Source organism: Dromiciops gliroides, chromosome 1, assembly GCF_019393635.1.
Source record: "Dromiciops gliroides isolate mDroGli1 chromosome 1, mDroGli1.pri, whole genome shotgun sequence".
Lineage (NCBI taxonomy): Eukaryota > Metazoa > Chordata > Mammalia > Microbiotheria > Microbiotheriidae > Dromiciops > Dromiciops gliroides.
The window spans coordinates 589,553,184-589,574,251 of NC_057861.1; the positions used below are offsets into that span (position 1 = coordinate 589,553,184).

General features: G+C 37.3%; 1 protein-coding gene across 3 annotated transcripts in view; it reads left to right on the forward strand.

The window, feature by feature from the left end:
* The window catches only part of GRIN2A (glutamate ionotropic receptor NMDA type subunit 2A), a 518,589-nt gene that overhangs the window by 407,146 nt on the left and 90,375 nt on the right, over window positions 1–21,068 (forward strand). For all 3 annotated transcript variants that reach the window (XM_043988231.1, XM_043988241.1, XM_043988249.1), the window contains exons 5-7: window positions 6,758–6,963; window positions 15,216–15,384; window positions 15,509–15,662. In XM_043988231.1, coding sequence (XP_043844166.1) covers window positions 6,758–6,963; window positions 15,216–15,384; window positions 15,509–15,662 — 529 coding nt within the window. The remainder of the gene's footprint in view (window positions 1–6,757; window positions 6,964–15,215; window positions 15,385–15,508; window positions 15,663–21,068) is intronic.

Sequence of the window (21,068 nt, forward strand, 5' to 3'; positions counted from 1 at the left end):
TACTCTGAGCTGCCATAATGGAGACTCATCTACTTATCTAGCTCTTCCTCTTGTGCACACATTCAGCTCTAAAGTTAAAGTGAAAGGGTAGTTTAGGAAATTTTACCCCTAATGCCTACACTATCTCTGCTTTTATGAGTATTCTAGGGTATATTCTAGGAGTATTCTAGAGACTGATGACCTTGTTAGTTCTATTGGCAGTGGAAGATATTTTCTTTCACAGTTTAAGTGTCTTGCTTCTTTGACTATGACTATGGTAGCAGAGACCAGTTTCTGCATATGGACTTTAACTTCCTATTAGTTGCAAGTATTCACATTTCTAATTGATTCGATAGTGGAGGCAAATGCTTAGAGGAGAGGATAAATAACAAGGAGAGAATCTCTAGACCAGGGGTCCTTAGCTCAGGGTCCATGGACCCTCAAGAAGTGCATTGTTAGATTTCAGGGAGGGCTGTGAACTTGAATGAGAAAATATATTTTATTTTTGCTAACCTCTAACTGAAATTTAGTATTTTAAAAATTATTTTAATTTTCAAATGAATTATTCTGAGAAAAGATCCATAGGTTGCACCAGACTACCAAATGGGTCCATGACCCAAAATACATACCTGCTCTTGTTCTATAGGGGAAGGGAGAGAAGAGAGTGGAGGGAGGGAGGGGAGAGACACACACACAGACAGAGACAGAGAGAGACAGGGACAGAGAGACAAAGAGAGACAGAGATACAGACAGACAGACACACACAAACACACACAGAGAGAGAGAGAGAGAGAGAGAGAGAGAGAGAGAGAGAGAGAGAGAGAGAGAGAGAGGAAATGGGGCGATAGAAAGAGTAAGCAATGGCACAAATGCAATATTAGACTTCTAGTACCATTAGATAATATGAGGTCCAGTGAACTCCCAAACTATAATCTGTCTTTAATATGGCAGAGCACTTGCCTCATCCTACTTTCCTTAATATTCAGGTTGAAATTGCCATGGACTCTCCCTATCTCCTTACTCAGAGACCAATATATCCCTTAGGTCATTTTCACTGAACTTTCTTCACTTGTACAGAATGTCCAAGCCATATGTTTGGTGTCTAGAAGGGAGCATAAAATTGTTATATTACCTCCTTAGTGCCAGGTCTCTCTATTTATAGCCATTGGATTAGTTACACTTGAACTCATTGCCCTGGTTCAAACTCAGGGAGTATTTGGATGTACTCCTTTTCCTTGAATTTCAGAGGTGGCCCTGGGACCCATCTGTGCACACATCCCTTTGCCATTTTTAGAATGTAACTAGAAATGCTACAAAGTAATAATCTCCACTCTGCCTGACACTTCTCCCTCTCCTCTGAAAGCTGAAATATTTGTCAGTATTGTGACTCTGATAGTTCACTTACTCCAGGCTTGTGACATACTCTTGAAAAGTACATTTAGTTAGTGAATATATATGTCTTTAGCATCTGAACTCTCAATAGGGAAGCCATATCAAAACCAAAACTTTCATTCTGGAGCCTGTTATGCCCTAATACTCAATGTCAGCAAACATAGACATAGCTCAACATGAGGAAAGTTGCATTGTCTCATCAAAGAAGAAAATATGTGATGATATATATATATATATATATATATACACACAATATCAATTTGTAAGCCATAGTGCTATACATTAGATATTATTAGCTACCATTTACTATTATTATTATTCTAATATATCCCCTGGAAATCACTGTGTATTTATTTTGCATCAACTTATATATGTACTTGTAAGCTTTTCATATTGATTATAAGTTCTTTGAGGTGTGGGACTATTTCATTTTTATTTTTGTATCACTGGAAGATAGTATTTAGCACACCCTAGGTATATCCCACATTCATGTTGGTTGATTGACTATTAAGAGTCAAAATTGTAAACAATTGGGTTGTTTGAAGGAATGAGGGAAGAGGAATCAGGTTATTTCCTTTCAAAAGCACTTTTCTTCTAAAGGGTCTAATGTACATTGAACATATTCTTTAGTGTAAAGCAGATCAGATATTAATGTTGTGATCACGCAGAATTCCCCCTATCTCAAACGTGTCTTCCTTCCTTCCTTCCTTCCTTCCTTCCTTCCTTCCTTCCTTCCTTCCTTCCTTCCTTCCTTCCTTCCTTCCTTCCCTTGCTTTCTCCCTCCCTCCCTTTGTCCTTCCTTCCTTGAGTGACCCACAGATTTGCTTGAATGCAATACTTTATGCTAGAATACTCTGATATATTGAAAGAGGGAAGATAGCATCTAAGAGTACATTCTAAGTATAGTCATTGTTTATTCATCTAATAAACAATGGTTGATTGTTGGAGGGGCTAAGAGAAGTACACTAATAAATTTTTGGTAGAATTACAAATTAACTCAAATATTCTGGAAAACAATTTTGAGAAAATTTACTAAACTCTGTATAACTTTTACTTTGGAATTCTAGATCAGGCATACACCCCTAAGAATTTAAGAGAACAAAAGAAAGGGCCTACATGTACTGAAATATTTTATTGCACTTTCTAGGATAACAAAATCTGGAAGCAAAGTGGGTTCCTGTAGATCGAGAGATTATCGAACATACTGTGTTATATGAATGTGATGGAATACTATTAAACCAGAAGAAATGACAAATATAAGGAATCCTGTAAAACTTGGGAAGTCTTATAGGAACTGATGCAGGGTTAAGTAAACACAACCAAGAGAATAGAATATGCAGTAACTATAACAATGAAGGGACAGCTAAGTGCCAAAGTAGATCAAGTGCTGGGCCTGGAGTTAGGAAGACCTGGGTCCAAATTTGGCCTCAGACATTTATGAGCTGTGTGACCCTGGGCAAATCACTTAACTCTATTTGCCTCAGTTTTCCCATCTGTCAAATGAGCTGGAGAAGGAAATGTCAAACCACTTTAGCCTCTTTGCCTAGTGATAGAATACTACTGTGCTATGAAAAAATTATGAACTCAATGATTTTGGAAAAACATAAAAAAGACTTTCATGAAATAATGAAGAGTGAAATGAGCAGAACATTATATACAGTAACAGCAATATTGTTTTAATAACAACTTTGAGCAAGTGAGGTTTTTTTGTCTATTATGAAAACCCAAACTAACTATCAAGGATATATGAAGAAAACATTATCTGCATCCCTAGAAACAACTGATAGAACATGACAACACTGACACTGACAACATATAGAATAATTTTACATATATATATGTATATATGTGTACACATGTGTGTATATGTGTGTATATACACACACACCTATTTGTGTCTAATAGTAGCTATTTCTAGCGTGGAAGGGAGAGAAGAAAAAATAAATTTACATGATAATTTTGTTATATATTTGAAAGAATTAGCAAGTTGTGCATAGTAGATTTGCAGTTTCATATGTAATTGCCTTTTGTTTTTTTTTTTGTTTTTTTTGTTTTTTTTGTTTTTTTTGCAGGCAATGGGGGCCAAGTGACTTGCCCAGGGTCACACAGCTAGTAAGTGTCAAGTGTCTGAGGCCGGATTTGAACTCAGGTACTCCTGAATTCAGGGCTGGTGCTTTAACCACTGTGCCATCTAGCTGCCCCTGTAATTGCCTTTTTATTGTGGTATGTTATAGAAATGTTTGGTTTATTCCTTATTATAAATAAAATTTAAAAATAGAAAAAAGAAAGAAAACCCCAAACGGGGTCACAAAGAGTTGGACATGATTGAAAACAACAAAACAAAAAAGATAATATAAATAAAAACAACGCTAAAAAGTACCCCAAATCAGATTAATTGTAAATACCAATTTTGGTTCTAGGAAAAAGATGATGAAACACACTTCTCTTCTTTAAGTAGAGGGGGCAGCGGACTATAGGTGCTGTATGTTGACTATTCTGTTAGATTTGTTTGCTATGGTGTTGATGTGCTATTTTTATTTGTTGTATATATATGGGTTTGTTGTTGGTTTTTTTTTTTGATGAGGCAATTGGGGTTAAGTGACTTGCCCAGGGTCACATAGCTAGTAAGTGTCAAGTCTCTGAGGTATTTTTATTTGTTTTAAGAGAGGGTTCAATGGGGGTGGTAGAGAGCTAGTATTTTGAAAAAAATGACTGATAAAAAAGTAAAAATAAAACAAATGAAACATAAAAAAGTCTCATATACACATTGAAGAGACTTTACTTTTTGGTCTCTAACACTCCCCTCTATCTCTAAATCTTTACTCATAAGATGCTTTTTGTTAAAAATAGGATGAACAGCGCTGGGTGTTGTTGGTAGGGACAAAGTTCCTGTGCAAAGACATGGAAGTGAAAGAACACAGGAAATGAGTGGAGGAAAGGCAAATTATATTACAATGTCCTCATCTCTTACACCTCTTTTATGAAGCTTTCTTAGAAGAGACAGATTCATTAATGATGTTAAGAGCATTTTTAGATGAACACATTCAGTTTGGATATAGGCAGCATGAAGGAAAAGAGTGAGGAATAAAAGCTGGAAAAATAAGTTGGGGTCAAGTGCTAGGTGAATCAAGAAATAGATAATAATAAAAAAATACTAGCTCAATGTGCTCATACAGTGGTTGGGAAAATCGGAAGAATGATGATGTGGCTTGTTTATCTAAACCAAGACGTAGCTAGTTTTGTATTTCAGTTCTCCTAGTTTTTAATGCAGAACTCTTAGTACTTGATTTGGGTGCATGAATTAATTTCCTTGGGATGATGATGATGATACAAGTAGCATTTATCTAGCCTTTAAGGGTTTGCAAATGAGATTTTATCCTCCTAACAACCTTGGGAGATAGGTTTTGTTATTATTAATATTTTATAGATGGAGAAACTGAGACAGAAAGAGATTAAATAACTTGCCCAGGATCATATAGCTAGTAAATGAGGCCTGAAGCCATATTTAAAGTCAGGTTTTCATGACTCCAAGTGCAACACTAAGTCCCACACTCTATCCACTGAGCCATCTAACTGCCTATGTGTCCATATAATTTTTATTCCTTTTGCATAGTATTGGTTTAACAGTCCCTGCTAGTGAAAGGTATATGTCTAGTGGGGGAAGAGGGGGTTAAAGTTGATCAGAAACAGTTGTATTGGCATATCTGTTTGATTCAGAATGATTTGAAACAAAGAAACTTTTTCTCAAGGTCATTCTGGCTACTAGTCTTCCCCAATGTATGTTATGGGTACCTGTCTTTTTACAAAGTCATAACAGTCAAGGTTTAAGGAAAGCTCCAAAAACTTGACCTCTACAAAAGGAGAAACTCAACTTCTGAAAAGTCTTGTAGTTCATTATCTTGATAAATATTTATTGACTGACAAAGATATCATCTCAGAAAGAGACAGTTAGTTCACCCCAAATCCATGCCTTCCATGTTCAGATTGCCTAGTATTGACAGCTGACTCCTGGGATTTTGAGGTTACCCAAGGAAAGGTGGGGAGGTTATGTCAGTGCAAACAAGGCTGCATTTGGTTTCTTGCTTTTCAGTTTTGGCATTTTCCTTCAGGTTAGTGTTGCAAATAAAACCTTGACCTCGAATGTCAAGTAATTGTGTGTGGGAGCTGGAGTAGGAAAGAGACAGAGCAGTGCTAAAGGAGATAGTTTTCTTTTAAAGTGAGTGATGCCAATAACCTGTCAAATAAAATTAAGGTTCAAAACATAAAGCTTCATATTTTACTTTGCTAGGACTGGAGGCCATCATTCAGATGGAATACAATTGATTTTATTTTGACAGAACTCAATGAGCACTAAACTGTGAGAGTCACTATAGTGTTCAGGATTTAACAAATGTTCCCTGTAATTTGCAATTTAACTAAAACCATGTCCTGGGTTAGATTGACAGGCCTTGCTTTCTTGCCCATCCTCTCTTCTTCTGTGGTCTTGTTTCTGCTGTTATTGCCTTCATGTCTTTATTTTTCTTTCTTTTTTTTCTCTTTCTCCTTTCTGTCTCTCTTCTTTGCTGTCTCCCTTTGGCTTTTGCTCCTTCTTTCTCTATTAATTTCTTCTCATGGTAGTGGCTAGAGTTCTGGGCCTCAATTAAGGAAGACCCAGATCTAAATCTTGTCTTTGACATTCAGATCAGAGGATCTTAGAAGCAGAATTGAGAGAACTTAGAATCTTAGAACTAGTCAGACCCCTCTATTTTACATATAAAGAAACAACTGAGAACAGAAGGGAATTACTCAAAACCACACAAGTAGGAGGAAAACAGCCAGAATTTGAACTCAGAACCTGTGATTTCAAGTTTTATCTTCTTTCTGCTGCATCATCCTGGGCTCAAATCTTGCTTCTGACAATAATGTGTGACTCTGGGTAAGTCTTTTAATTTCATGGAACTTCAGTTTCCTCACATCTATGGGAATTATAAATACTTACATTGCCTATACCAAGGATATTGTGAAGATCAAATGAGGTACTTAAACAGTTTGCCAAATTCAATTTTCTATAGAATTTCAGTTATTTTTTTTTTATTGTGATGGGATTTTTAAAAGTTATTTTTCGGGGGCAGCTAGGTGGCGCAGTGGATAAAGCATTGGCTTTGGATTCAGGAGTACCTGAGTTCGAATCTAGCCTCAGACACTTGACAGTTACTAGCTGTGTGACCCTGGGCAAGTCACTTAACCCTCATTGCCCCTCCAAAAACAAAAACAAACAAAAAAAACCCAACCAAACAAAAAAAAAAGTTATTTTTCCCTCAGCGTATTAATCCTTATCCCCAGGGATTAGCCTCTGTAGAAACCAATAGTGAATGAGGATATGTGTGTCTTGGTCTCTATGATACAGGTGGGGAAATGGGAGAACCAGACCCTGAGCCTGACACATTCTGTGTGGCCGAGGTACAAGTCGTTTGCTGACTGCGAGCCTGATGACAACCATCTGAGCATTGTCACTCTGGAAGAAGCTCCATTTGTCATCGTGGAAGACATAGACCCATTGACCGAGTCCTGTGTGCGAAACACTGTGCCATGTCGGAAATTTGTCAAAATCAAGTAAGGGGGCGGGAAGCCTTATTAGGAAATACTTTTGTATCATGCATTTGCTGTGGTAAATATGGACAAATGTTATTCAGTAATGCCTATTTTGTGGATTCCAGTTTAGTTAGTACAAAGAGTGCTACCTCTAGGAGTCAGGAAATGTGAATTCTACTTCTATCCCTTTTAATTAGATCTTTATCCTCCAAACAGGACATTTCCGGTTTTGAATTTTCAAAGTGACCTTAGAGATCATCTATTGTAATTCCTTTGTTTTCAGATAAGGAAGGACTCATAGGGTCAGAGAACTAAAGTGACTTGTGTAGGGCCCTACAGCTAGTAAGCAACTGAGTTGAGATTTAAATTCATACTAGCTCTATCTTCATTCATTTAAACATTTTCTCTAATTCATTAAGGTTTCTGGACTTCCGTGAACTAAGTTAAAAAATAAAACATAGTTCAATACTTGTTACCAAGGTTATGATAACCAAAAAAGCTATTCTTTGATTTCATTTGATTCCAAATCTAGTGTTCTTTCCATTATATTACATAGAATTTCACTAGTCCTCAGTTTCCCTATTTGTAAAATTACATCTGAGACCCCCTCCAGCTATGAGTCTATGATTCTGTGAAATCTTCCCTAACTCAAATATTCTATGGTTTGATTTCGCAGGTCTTTCAAGCAGTAGATTAGGGAATAGAACTTGCCATCAACCGAGACTGAAATAGAGTTCGTAGATAAGACCTTCCTGGCTAAGGATAAAGGAAGGTCCAGGTAGGAAAAATTCCTCTGAAAAGAGAACCTAGGAGTCTTGCAGGGTGAATCAGAGCTAGTGGCTAGAAATAGCACATGCTGAATTGAGGGGATGAAAGGAGTAGTGATATCCCAATGGCAGACCAGGTTAAGTGCCCCGTTATAATCTAGAGAGAGTGCTTCAGTTTGCTATTTTCTTGTCCCTTTGGAATGGTAACTTTTTTCATACCCATCCTTTCATACCTTATCTATCTCTAAAACTAGGTGGGATAATTTACCTTCCAATCAGTCAATCAGTCAATGAAGAAGCACTGATTTAATAAGTGCCTGCTCTGAGTCAGACATATGCTAGAAACTATGGATACAAAAAATAATATAGAACTTTTCATTCCATAGGAGAGACAACATGTATACCCATACACATAAATACACAATAAAGTAAGATAATTTAATTGAGGAGACACTAAGACCTGGAGGGACTCAGGCTCCCTGTGACATTTAGTATTTAAACTGGATCATATAACTGAGTTGGAAAGGACCTTTGGGAGGATCATGGCATAATGGTCATAGGACTGGACTTGGAATTAGGAATACTCATGCCAGTTCTAATCTTACTAGATGTGTGACCCATGTCAAGTCATTTATTATCTCTGAGCCTCAGTTGCCTCATCTGTAAAATGGAGATAACAGCACATATCTTAAAGGGTCATTGTGAAGATCAAATGCAATGATGTCTATAAATTGTTTTGCATATCTGAAAGTGCTATAAAGTATGAGCTATGATTATTTCATCAAACTCTTCATTTTACATATGAAAACAATGGTGCTTTGCAAATTGAAGTAACTTTTCCAACGTCATATAAGTTCCAAGTAGCAGAGAGGAGATTTGAATCATTTTAAGATATTAAAGCTTAAACATTCGCTAGGATTTTTGGGACACCCCATCTATTGATGTTTCTACTATACCCTGATGTCTCCTCCATTTCCGTAATTCGGTGTGGTGAGATATCATTCTCAGTTTTGCTTCTAATTTCATTTCTTGCTAACACTGGAAGACAATAGGTTTTCCCTGGAAGAATAATCATACCTCTTCTTTGCAAGGAATCATCTAAGATAAAAAAAAAAAAAATCAAGTTGTGCAATAGAAGTCATTTTGGCACTGAACAGACTGCCTCCAAGGCAAGCTTACCTGCAGCAAATGCAATCAATTTAATCCTTGTTAACACTGGGGGATAAAGAGATCCAGTTGTCCTTAGCATTCCTAGACAAGGCACCACTGTTGATTATCACTTGGATGCTTTATAACTAGCAAGTGTATAAATGGAAATAGCATAGCAGGCAACAATCTCCTCTTCTAACGTCAAAACTGGAACTTAAATTCATTTAGCTGTTTATATTCCCTGGTAGAAAAGTCAATCTTTTTCATTTTTTTTTCCAAAGAAAGCTGTTACCTGGAACTCTCTCCCTTTCTTGGTACATATGTGTATAATGATCTAGTGATCTATTTGGTTTTAGGATGGGGGAAATTTTATTTTACTGATCTTAATTCTGAAACTTGTTCTTACCAAATAAGGCCAGACCACATTCCTTTTTATTTTTTGTTATTGAAGAGTTACATACTACCTTGCTTCTCTCTCACTCTGTCATTCTCCTCTCTCTCTCTCTCTCTCTCTCTCTCTCTCTCTCTCTCTCTCTCTCTCTCTCTCTCTCTCTCTCTCTCTCCCCCTTCCTTTCTAACTAAATTATGATCTCTAGATACCTGCATGTTTAACACTGAAATGACAAGTCAGTACTAACTAAAATTCGAATTCTGGACCTTCTTGTTTCCACTCCCCCTCCCCATTCCCAAATGTCAGGGAAAGCTCTTTATTCTATTCATTGCAAAATAAAGACATCTTCAGTACAGATGGATCTCTTCCTACCATGGCCCCCTGCAGTGAAGTGTCTGTTAGGACATTGATGTCTATGCTTATCCCTTAGGGGAAGCCCCTAAATTGATGCTTGGTTAAAGGACTTTTTGCCTCTCTAAGATATTTCTAGATCAAGGGGAATACTTTAACAGAAGCACTCATTGAAAATATTAGCCCTTTCCTTGTATATAAAGAAGGGAAAATGTTATAGATTTAAATTTTGCTAAAAGCCAGTTAACACAGACGCTATCATAGAAACAGTCTCTAGCTGATCTTAACCTGCAAATCTGATGGTAGTTATCTGTCAATGCCAAGCAAGGGAAAGGAAAAGAAAAATTCATACAATCCATATATAGTAAATACACAAGAGATAGGAAAGAAAGGAAAGGTTGGGGGGTGGGGTGGGGAAGGAGACCAAAAGGAAAGCTTGAGGAAAAACGTGAGGGTTGTATGATACAGTAGAAAGATCACTGTAGGGATTGTTTGTCCTCCATTCCATGTGCCTAGAACAGTGCCTAGCACTCATTAGCCACTTGGTAAATGCTTATTGATTGATGGATGGGTTGACCTGGGTTCAAATCTCATCTCTGATACTTATAACCTATATAACTTTTGTACGTCACTTTCTCAAAGCATCATTATCTCCATCTGTAAAATGGAGGAGTTTGATTAAATAATTACACCTTGCATTTTATAGGAATTTAAGTCATGCAAAATGATTTATAGACTTCATTGTATTTGATCTTCACAACAACCCTGTAAAGTAAGTGCTATTGCTATTCTCATTGGGAGGCTGAAAACCTGGGTTGAATTCTCAGCTCTGTCATTAGACTAGAAATCAGCAGATTGATTTTAACACTTGTTAATCATGTGTCCTTTATCAAGTCACTTCTGCTATCAAGGCCTCAGTTTTCTTATCTATAAAATGGGAAAGTTGGTCATCATGTGGACCTCTCATGGACCACAGGTTAAGAATCCTTGCCTTGGACACATAGACATTCATAGATTTATCCAAGCTTACATGGCTAACCCTGCTCAGCTAGGTGGCTCAGTGAATAGAGCGCTGGGCCTGAAGTCAGGAAGACTCACCTTTTTTAGTTCAAATTTGGCCTTAGACATTAGCTGTGTGACCTGGGCAAGTCACTTAACCCTGTCCACCCCAGTTTCTCATCTCTCTTCTCATTTCTCAGTAAAATGAGCTGCAGAAGGAAATAGCAAAACACTCCAGTATCTTTGCTAATAAAACCCCACACGGAGCCACAAAGAGTAAGACATGATTGAAAAGAAAAACACATAGCTAAACCCCAATTTTCCTGACTCCATGTCCATCACTATCCATACACCACTGTAATTTGAAGAAACAGTTCTTAAAATTCTAAATTAAAACCACAAAATGCCAGAGCCAAGATCTTATCAGCCATTTAGAAAACAAAGATTTATTAAGCCCCCACTACCATATTTATTTCCATATTTTCTCATTCCATTTATGGGGAGAATAAGTGGAAGGGAAAACAGCTTAAGTTGTGTAATTGCTCAGATATTTGTGAAACTAGATACTATAATTGAGATCCCCAGTGATGAAATAGGTGAGTAGTGTGTCTCCATTTAGGAGGAGTGCTGAGACAGTGTAAAGGAGCTACAATATTAATTCCTAAATTGTGTAAACAAGAGTTGTGATAATTCATCAAACACAGTATGTAGGTCTCATCCTCTCCAATCCATCTTTCACATAGTTTTCAATAATATATCCCTAAAACACAACTCTTATCATATCCTTACTGTACTTAGTCAACTCCAGTACCTCCCTATTATTTCCAGGATCAAATATAAATTCCTCTCTTTGGTATTTAAAGTCTAACCAGACTCTGAACTCCAACTTACATTTGTAGGTCTTATGACTACTTTATAGTTCATCCAAACTGACCTTCTTGCTGTTCCTCAAATAAAATATTCTATCTCCTACATATATGCCTAGAATGCACTCCCTCCCTACCTTCAACTCTCAGGATTCCTAGTCTCTTTGAAGGCTCAGCTCAAAGGCTTCCTACATGAGGCTTTTTCAGATCTCCCCAGATTCTAGTACCCATCTCCATCTCCAAATGACCATGCTGTCTTATTACATAAAATGTAAGCTACTTGAGGTTCAGAACTATCTTATTTTCACCTGTGCATTCCCAGTACCTAACAAGACCTGACACATAGTAGGTGCATCTCAGATCCCCATAGGTTAGGTTATCAGAAGTCTTGGACCACAGTTAACATAGCTCATTTTGCTGTAGCTTGGAATTAGGACAAGCTTTGGGTTCCATATTGGCCAATTTATTTCACTCTGACCTATGAGATCACTAACTCTTCACAAATGACTTTCAAAAATATGACCTTAGTTATGAGGGTAACTATATTAGAAAAGAACCCTTAATATTAGAGCTAGAAGGGATATTTGAGATTGTGTACTTCAATCTTCTTTATTTTACAGATGGGGGAACTGAGGCAGAAAGGCATGCAGCCAAGTCAAAGTCATGCAGCCAAGCAATTGAGGGCCAGAGCTAGAATCTATGGCTTTTCCAGTCCAGTGGTTTTTGTTTTGTTTTACTTTATACTATAGTCTATACCTTATTGATTTGGTGTTGGGGTAGGGTGTGGATGGTTGGTTATGCTTTCTTTGAAGAAGAAGGAAATTATCATATCTGAAACTCACAAAAATGGTAGGATTTTTGACAATTATTTTCATTTCTACCAGAGAGATATTTGGGGCATGTGGGACAAACTACCCAAGCTATTATGCCTGTCTTATATCAGAAAATCGCAGAGGAATTTATTTAAATCTGGTATTTGCAAGAAATTGAAGAGATGTCATAAATTCCTTTAGGAAATCACTGGAAATGCCTGTAGGTGCCCCAAACCCAACATGGACTGCAAAAGTCCTATAAGAATTGATGTAATAAAACTAGAAAGATTCAGGATTACTGCTGAAGCCAACAGCTAGCCAGGGGGAAACTGTGAAGAGAAAAATAAAATCTTGCATTTAATCATTGAAAATGGTGTTGGTTTCAAGGGAATATTCAAGTAATCATGATCCATTCCAAGGGTCTTGTACTAAGTACTAATACCTAGGTACTTTGTAGGAGATCCAGACCCCTGTGCATCAATCAATCAAAATTTTAAGTTGACCTCAGGGAGTTTACAATCTAGTTAAATGACCTTTGATTCATTAAGACATTACTTATGGCCTCCCAGAGGCATAGGATACTGTGGGAGAGCAGAGACAGGAATGTGAATAAGGAATAGCATTTGGCTCTGTCTTCTTAACTTCCAGATCAGGAGAATGTAATGTTTTTAGAAGGAAGTATCCCCTCTCTATGAGGAAGAATAATATGCGTATAACAATTACTGTATTAAAAGAACTTGGGAGGGGGCAGCTAGGTGGCACAGTGGATAGAGCACTAGCCCTGGAGTCAGAAGGACCTGAGTTCAAATCCAGTCTCAGACACTTAGCAATCCTGTGACCCTGTGTAAATTACTTAAAACAAAGAAGAGAGAAAAAAAACTTGGGTAGATATAACCTAGAGAGAAAAGTACTGAGCACAAGATTAACTTTTTATTGATAGCCAATTAGAATCTGGAGAACAATTAGACTTTTTCCTATTTAAAATTTTATCCTATTTAAATTTAATAAATTGTAACAAGAAGTAGTGATTTGTGGTAATCAGAAAGCTGACCTATGAGTCAGGAAGGCCTGGGTTCAAGTCCTGCCTCTGACAAATATTGGTTTTGTGACCATAAACAAATCACTTAATATCCCAAGGATACCTCTCAGTTGCAGAGTGAGTGTCATTTCTAATCCAAGCTTTTTAGAAGGAGAGGAAGAGAGACACAGAGAGACACAGAGAGAGATTGAGGTTTTTTTTTTCTTTAACATCTTTTCATGCTTGACATCACCTTTAATTGGGACAAATTGGCATTGCTTCTCAAGGCAATTTATCATTAAATTGTAAGGACTCTTCATTCAGAAGAACCAAGGAAGTCATTGGGAACGTGTAGAACTTAATATAGTAATAAGACTTTTGGAAGCAATAGTATTTCCAAAAATGCATCTTATTCCATGCCTTTGAAGAGATAGAATCGAGCCAATGGAATATATGTTGCATTGGTTCCTTCTCAGTGAATGGGAGAGGCATTTTATTGTATGTTGTAAGTGAATATTTAGCAATCAGGCATCTGAGACCCTGAGACCATGATGGAATGACTAGGTGGGTTTTTCTTTCAATGCTTCTAATCCTAGGATAAACCTTTTGAGTAGGTTTTGATCAAGTGAATAAAGTGGGGTAACTGATGGAAAGTCCCATATCTGATAAAGATGAGGATATCACATGTAAAATCTTTATAATCTCTTGCTTTTAAGTTATTCAAGCACTTTCACTTTTGTCATCACTTTGATCCTTGCAATACTCCTTGAAGAAGGTAGTACACATATTTTTTTTTTAAATTCCTATTTGATAAATGAGGAAACTGAGTCATAGAGAGACCATACTATTAGTGGGAGAGTTGTGATTAGCATCAAGTTCTTCTGACTTTCAGCCTCAGTCCATTTTGACTGGACCATACTTCCTCTCTAAAATATACAGATAGTTCCATATGCATTTCTTTGACCATACCATTGAGTCATGTTCTCACTGTGTTGGAGGACTTTATATTCTCTCATTCTTTCTTGGATTTTTTTCTACTGAATTTACACAAATAGCTTTTATACAGTGCATCCTAGGTCAAATCAACCCTCTATGGGTTTTAAGCAATATTATACCTGGAGTAGAGGCAGTATAATGTAGTGGATAAAAGGCTCACATTAGAGTCAGAAGGAACTGTGTGCAAGTCCTGCTTCTAACACATATTAATAATGTGACTAAGGAAGTTACTTATTTTTTTCTAAAATGCATAAAATAAACTATATAGAATTACAAAGAAAAACAATAATATTGAAATATATTTATTAAAATGTTAAAAAGAAAAAAATAGAAGTTCACAAACCCCAGGATTTGAATCCCTGCTATAAGACTAAAATAATAAAAAGTTACTAATCTACATTGATGGGGGGAACTTCTACCCTTAGAAATACATAGGCCATTGAAATTGAAGGTTAGCATTAAAATGTTACCTGGAATGCACTCCCTCCTCATTACCCTGTTAGAATCTTTTGCTTGCTTCAAGACTAATGGGTTGTCTAGGCCCTGACGCCTTCCATGATCCCTGTAGCTCAAAGTATTCTCTCTGTCCTTAAAAGTTTCCAAGATCACTTTACTTGGATCTCTCTTCCCTACATTATACTTTACGTATTGTATGTATACATGTTTTCTCTATCCTTCCCCTAAGCCTTTCTCTCCCTACAGAAGGCTGTAAGTTCTGAAAGGACAGGAGGGACTAACTGGGTCTTATCAATCCTTGAACCCTCTTAGCAAAGAACATTGTAAATAATCACAATTTTAATACTAACATTTATAATAATACATTAAGGTCTATGAAGCATTTTTTTCACAACAACCCTGTGATATAGGTACTAGACATTTAATAAATGTTGGTTGAATTGAATTGCATTCCTTTTGTTTTTATAGCAATTCAACTAATGAGGGGACCAATGTAAAGAAATGCTGCAAGGGTTTCTGCATTGACATCCTGAAGAAGCTCTCTCGCACTGTGAAGTTCACCTATGACCTCTACTTGGTGACCAATGGGAAGCATGGGAAGAAAGTCAATAATGTGTGGAATGGAATGATTGGGGAAGTAAGTGATGTTAGGTAAAAGATCCCTTAAGGGAAGGTTTGGGATTGGGAATTCAAGACAGTAAAAAATAAGGACTCCCTGATGAGCTAGTGAGATGCTCTCCTTTCTCTTGTCCTGGTTCCAGGTGGTGTATCAGAGAGCAGTCATGGCAGTGGGGTCTCTCACCATTAATGAGGAACGCTCAGAGGTGGTGGACTTTTCTGTTCCCTTTGTAGAGACGGGAATCAGCGTCATGGTTTCAAGAAGTAATGGCACAGTATCTCCTTCTGCCTTTCTAGGTATGGATCCTGCTTTTTTTTTTTTTTGGTGGGGTAATGAGAGTTATGTGACTTGTCCAGGGTCACACAGCTAGTAAGTGTCTAGTGTCTGGGGTCAGATTTGAACTCATGTCCTCCTGAATCCAGGACAGGTGGTTTATCCACTGTAGCACCTAGCTGCCCCCTGGATCCTGCTTTTACATAGTTCTTTGGGACTGTGATTGACCATCAGATGAGAAGCCTTTATAGACTGCTTTGATTTTTAGAGGTTGGGGGCAATTGAGTATTCTCTCAGGGCATAGATCTCTGTGATCACGTCTGTAGAGCAAAAATAGAAGCAGCTTTTGTAGTGTCTGGATAATACCAATACTTTGTTTATATTACTGTAGCTAACTGGTAATGACCACCTTTTTTCACTCTTCCTCTACCAGGTGAGAGATATAATTACATATTCAGATAATGACCTTGGAAGTTTATGGTTGAATTCAGTCTTGCTTTGTAGAAACATTACAGAAGAGATCACCACCACCCCCAATCCATTTGCAGAAACCAGTAAAATACTCTGATATCCTTGCATCTCCACTTCACATTTACTAGTATGATAGAGATAATTTCTTTTTCACTCAGGATAGACTACAAAAGGATAATATGAATCTTAGCACTGTACTTGTGATCCTTGCTTTTACCAAGAGGTATACTCTAAGAAACGTGTAAATTGAGCTATATTTTCAATGTGTAAAAGGACCAGATATTCTAAGTGCTGTGTTCTTATAAAGGAAAGGATTGTTTTATAATGTGAACTGTCATCCTCCTTTTTTTGTTTCATAAGTTTAACAGGGTTTTTTTTAGACAGGGCAGTGTAAAAGTAAAGCATGTCTATGCTTTCTCTGCCATTATTTTCTAGGCAGTGGGTCTGTGGGACCATGCTGATGTTGTTGTCTGGAATAGCCAAAGGCATATAAATCATAGTTGATCATTTTTGTTATGAGGCCAAAGAAAATGCTGCAATTTTACCAAGTTGTTCTCTTAAATGGTTTGCTAAGTGGAATTATCCTAAGAACAGGCTGGGGGAATCTTAAGGCTATGTTTCATTCTCAGGACCTTGAAAGGAGACAGAATGGACTGTTCCTCCTAATTGCCTGGCTTCAAAAAAGGAAGGAAGAATCTTTTCTTGGTTTACTAAATGAAGACTAGGCATGTGACACTAACTTAAGAAGGCCTTATGGCTGGAAAAAGAGACACAAAGAACTCAAATTAGACTCAGAGTTGATAAAGAAGTTAATTAATCATACAAGGTTTACTCAAATCAGGATCTTTAGCACGTGTTGTTTGAGTTTGGGGAATATTAGGGAAAAGGGACTGTTAACTTCCTGCAGCTTACTAACATTAGGTAAAGTGCTTTTTGTTCAACAATCTTGGGTCAATCTAGAAAGGACCATAGGATCTTCATGACAACAATAAGAGTGATAATAATGATAACAATAATAAACATATATATATATATATAATATTTAGAGATTTAAGGTTTACAAGGTTCCTTATATATACATTGTATATTATGTATTGACAAAAACAGCCCTTTTCAGGGCTGCTAATCTACCTTTAGTCTTCACCTGACATTTAACTCTCACCTGTGGCTCCAGGAAGCTGTAGCATATGCAGTGGCCATACCTTGGTAAATTCTCTAAGCAGAAGGGCTAAACCAGATTAAGGCTAACCAATGGACCTCAAACCCATTGGGGAGTTAGGGGCATTTCTTCCCCAAGCATGTGAAGACTTCTTCTGGTGGAATGTGTGGATAAGAAAAATTTGTTCCAGCCATGAATGTGGCTAAAGGAGGCATTGTGGGGCAATAAGAACTTGGTCAGACATTGAAGATGCCAAGGTCTTCCACTGAATCCTGGGCCATCACCAGTGTTCTAACTTTTGTCTTGACACTGGACTTATATGACTCTGGAAGAGAGAGTGAGGTTGATAACTTTGTGTAACTCTGCCTCACTCACTTCCAATTTATCCACAAATCAAGACATCACCCTGTGATGTCACTGGCTCTCTTCAAAAATGAAGGACAAACAGCAACATCATCTATTATCTTTTGATCTGCACAACCACAGTGTAAGGTAGTTTTTGTTATTATTCTCATTTTATAAATGAAAAACCTGAACCAATTAAAGTTAGAAGACTTGTCCAGGAACACGCAGCTTCTAAGTATCTGAGAGGAATGTTCAAATCCAGTTCTTCCCAAATCCAAGTCCGGTGTTCTATCCAAAATTCCACTCAGAGGTTAGCTATTCTAAATCTTTTTATTTAATAAATGAGGGAACTGATTCCCATGGAAGTCAATTGCTCAGAATCACACAGGTAATAAGTAACAAGACTGGGATTCAAACCCAGATGTATGATTCCAAACATAGCCCACTTCCCATTACACCACATTACCTCTCTTCAAATACTTCCATTTTCTTCCTTCACTTATACAGGGCATTAGCTTTAGGCAAGGCATAATCTGCTTCCTTTTTCTGACTAAAAGGTTGACTAGCAGAATTACAAGTGCTACTTTCTTCATGGAAACCCAAGGAATTACTGTTTTCATTTTCAGTAATCTATTAAGCTTTTGAAATCTATTCCAGTTACTGGATTTTGCTCAATACTCATTATTCCAGTTTTGTAATCTCTCTCAGTGGAAGACAGACCTTGAGAAATGCCCACTCACTATCAGCATTTCTTTCTCCTGAATTTTAAAGTGGAGAAAGATTTATCTGTGTTAAATGAAAGGCTTTGCTTCTTCTATGAAAATAGAACAATACTGAAGACAAGTCCCCAGACCAAGTCATTGCAGAATCAATGGTGATAGGAGACTTCTTTTATTGTTTTGTTTTTAATAATTTCCATTAATTATTCTCAGTTTTCATCAGACCTTTTGAAGTTTCAGGGTCTGAGAAGTCCAAATGGGATACACAAGTAAATGAGCACCACCCATAGTTTCATTGGATTATCCAATCAGAGAATCTTAAAATCAAAGAACTGGAGATGGAAGAGGGAACTGAGATGATGTAGTTCAACACTCTAATTGTGTAGATGGGAAAAGTGAGAAAGATTAAATCATTTGCCTGAGGTCAGACAGGCAATAAAACCTCTGAGGCCGCATTTAGATGTAGGTCCTCTGATCCCTCTTGCTAAACTGTCCACTGTTGTTTTTTTTTTTTTTTTCCCCTTCTATCCTCATAGCCAACAAGGTAGAACTTTTCAACCTCTACTTATTGCAATTCATTCTCCTCAAGTGAGGAGAAGTGAAATAAATCTCAGTTGGCTTTTCTCATAAAAAAGGATCAACAGTTTTGAACCTGGGCTCAATCTTCTTGCCCTATTTATTAACTTCCCAGGAGTGGTATCACATTGACAACAGAAAGATGGCTAAAATTCTGGCTTTGGACATTTGATCAAATTTAGCAAAAACATACTTTCTACTCTTTTCTTTTGTATCTTAAAAAAAATCTAGAAGGATATCTTCCTGCAGTTATTTTTTACCCAACATATCTAATATTATTATTTTTTACTTTGGTCAGTAAATTGCATCCATCTTCCACTTGCTATGCACCACCCTTATTAAGGGTCATTATCTCCAGGTTTTGAATCTTGTAATGAACTGTGTCAGACTATATTTTTCCATTCACTGGTGCAGTCATCTGGAAGAGCTGAATCATTCAGAATATGATTACATTGTTCCTCATTATTTTCTCTGTTCTCCTACCCATTCCCCCTTAAAAAAATCCCTATACTAGTTCACTTCCTAAACCTTCACAAATAAAGTCACTCATCTTCACTAGAAAATTTTAACCAAAGTTTCCTGAAACACCGGGTTGCTATCTCTGGTAACATTTCCAATTCTTCTTTCTCTCTCTCTTCCTCTTTCTCTCTCTTTCTCTCTTTTTATGGGTCAATGAGGGTTAAGTGACTTGTCCAGGGTCACACAGCTAATGAGTGTCAAGTGTCTGAGGCCAGATTTGAACTCAGTTCCTCCTGAATCCAGGGCTGGTGCTTTATCCACTGTGCCACATAGCTGCCCCCATTTCCATTTAAAAAAAATTTCCAAAGGTTTTTTACCCCGATTTCAGTAACAATAGGTGAAAGTATCTACCAGGGCCTGAATTTCTTTCTGGTTTTGGGAGAGTTCAGAGGTGTGACCACATTTCGGGACCAGTAGAGGACTATTTCAGGTCTCTCATCAGCAATCCTTTCAATGTTCTTTCTGGACTGTGATGCTGGACACAGCCTATTTTCTCCCATCAGTGTGAAGTGGGCCAAGGCAGATGATTTTTAAAACCATCTTCTTAACATTTGTTGTTGTTCTGCAAGACAGTTATCACTCCTATCTTATGGTGTTATAACTTTATGCAAACCTCTTTAGATTTCTTTTGCCTTCTGTGGATCACTCATGATGCAAGGGTCAAATCACATCACTTAACAAATTAATAAATTTAGCTGAGAGATGTTTCTAGATCAGTAATTGAGGATTTGGCCTGATTCTTCAAACTATGGATAAGATCCACAGGTGGCACCTGTAAGAGGGGTACAGAGGTAGGGTAATGCCATGTGTAACGATGAATAGAGAATAGGAAGGATTTCACTATAGCAGATCTGTCTCCTCTTTTCCTGTTTCTGATGCAAAGTTCCAGATAAACCCCTGAAAATGGGTGGGGGTGGTTGAGAAGAGGATGGATGCTCTTTTCTTACAGATCTTCAAAGAGTGTATTATTTTCCCCTGTCAAAGACATCTGGGAAGAATGAGATTACAAGAGAGGGTTTTGTTAATTGTTTGGTTTTCTTTTTCACCACAAGACATTCTGGTCCTTTTGGGACCTAGGGATACACACCTAACTGAATGAATTCTGACTTCACTTGTCCCATGGGAGGCATTTCACTTCCCTAAAGCTCTTCCATGTCACTCTGGTCCCTAACTTGGAGATTTGCCTCCATTTCTCCAGTCTCAAATTCTTAATATTTTTTCAAACTCCTAATTATGTTTTTATTTCTTCTTGCTTAATACTTCTCCTGACCAAATTGCTATGGTTTCAGGAATATAATATTGTTTATTGCTTAAGTTAACTACATTGCTCTCTGTTGCCCTTTTAGCTCATTAGACTTAACGAAGACAAATTTCAGTTTCAGCCTCTTAGGCCTCATGGAGATTTTTCTCTGGTATTTGAAGTGTTCCTACCTGTTGTTCTAGCTCTGTTTTTCCACTCATGCACAAAGCCTACTCTAGTGTCATCCCTCTTTGGGACCTTGAACCAACCAACCTTGAAATACTTTGGGCTCATTATTATTATTATTATTATTTTACTGGGCAATGAGCATTAAGTGACTTGCCCAGGGTCACACAGCTAGTAAGTATCAAGTGTCTACGGCTGGATTTGAACTCAGGTC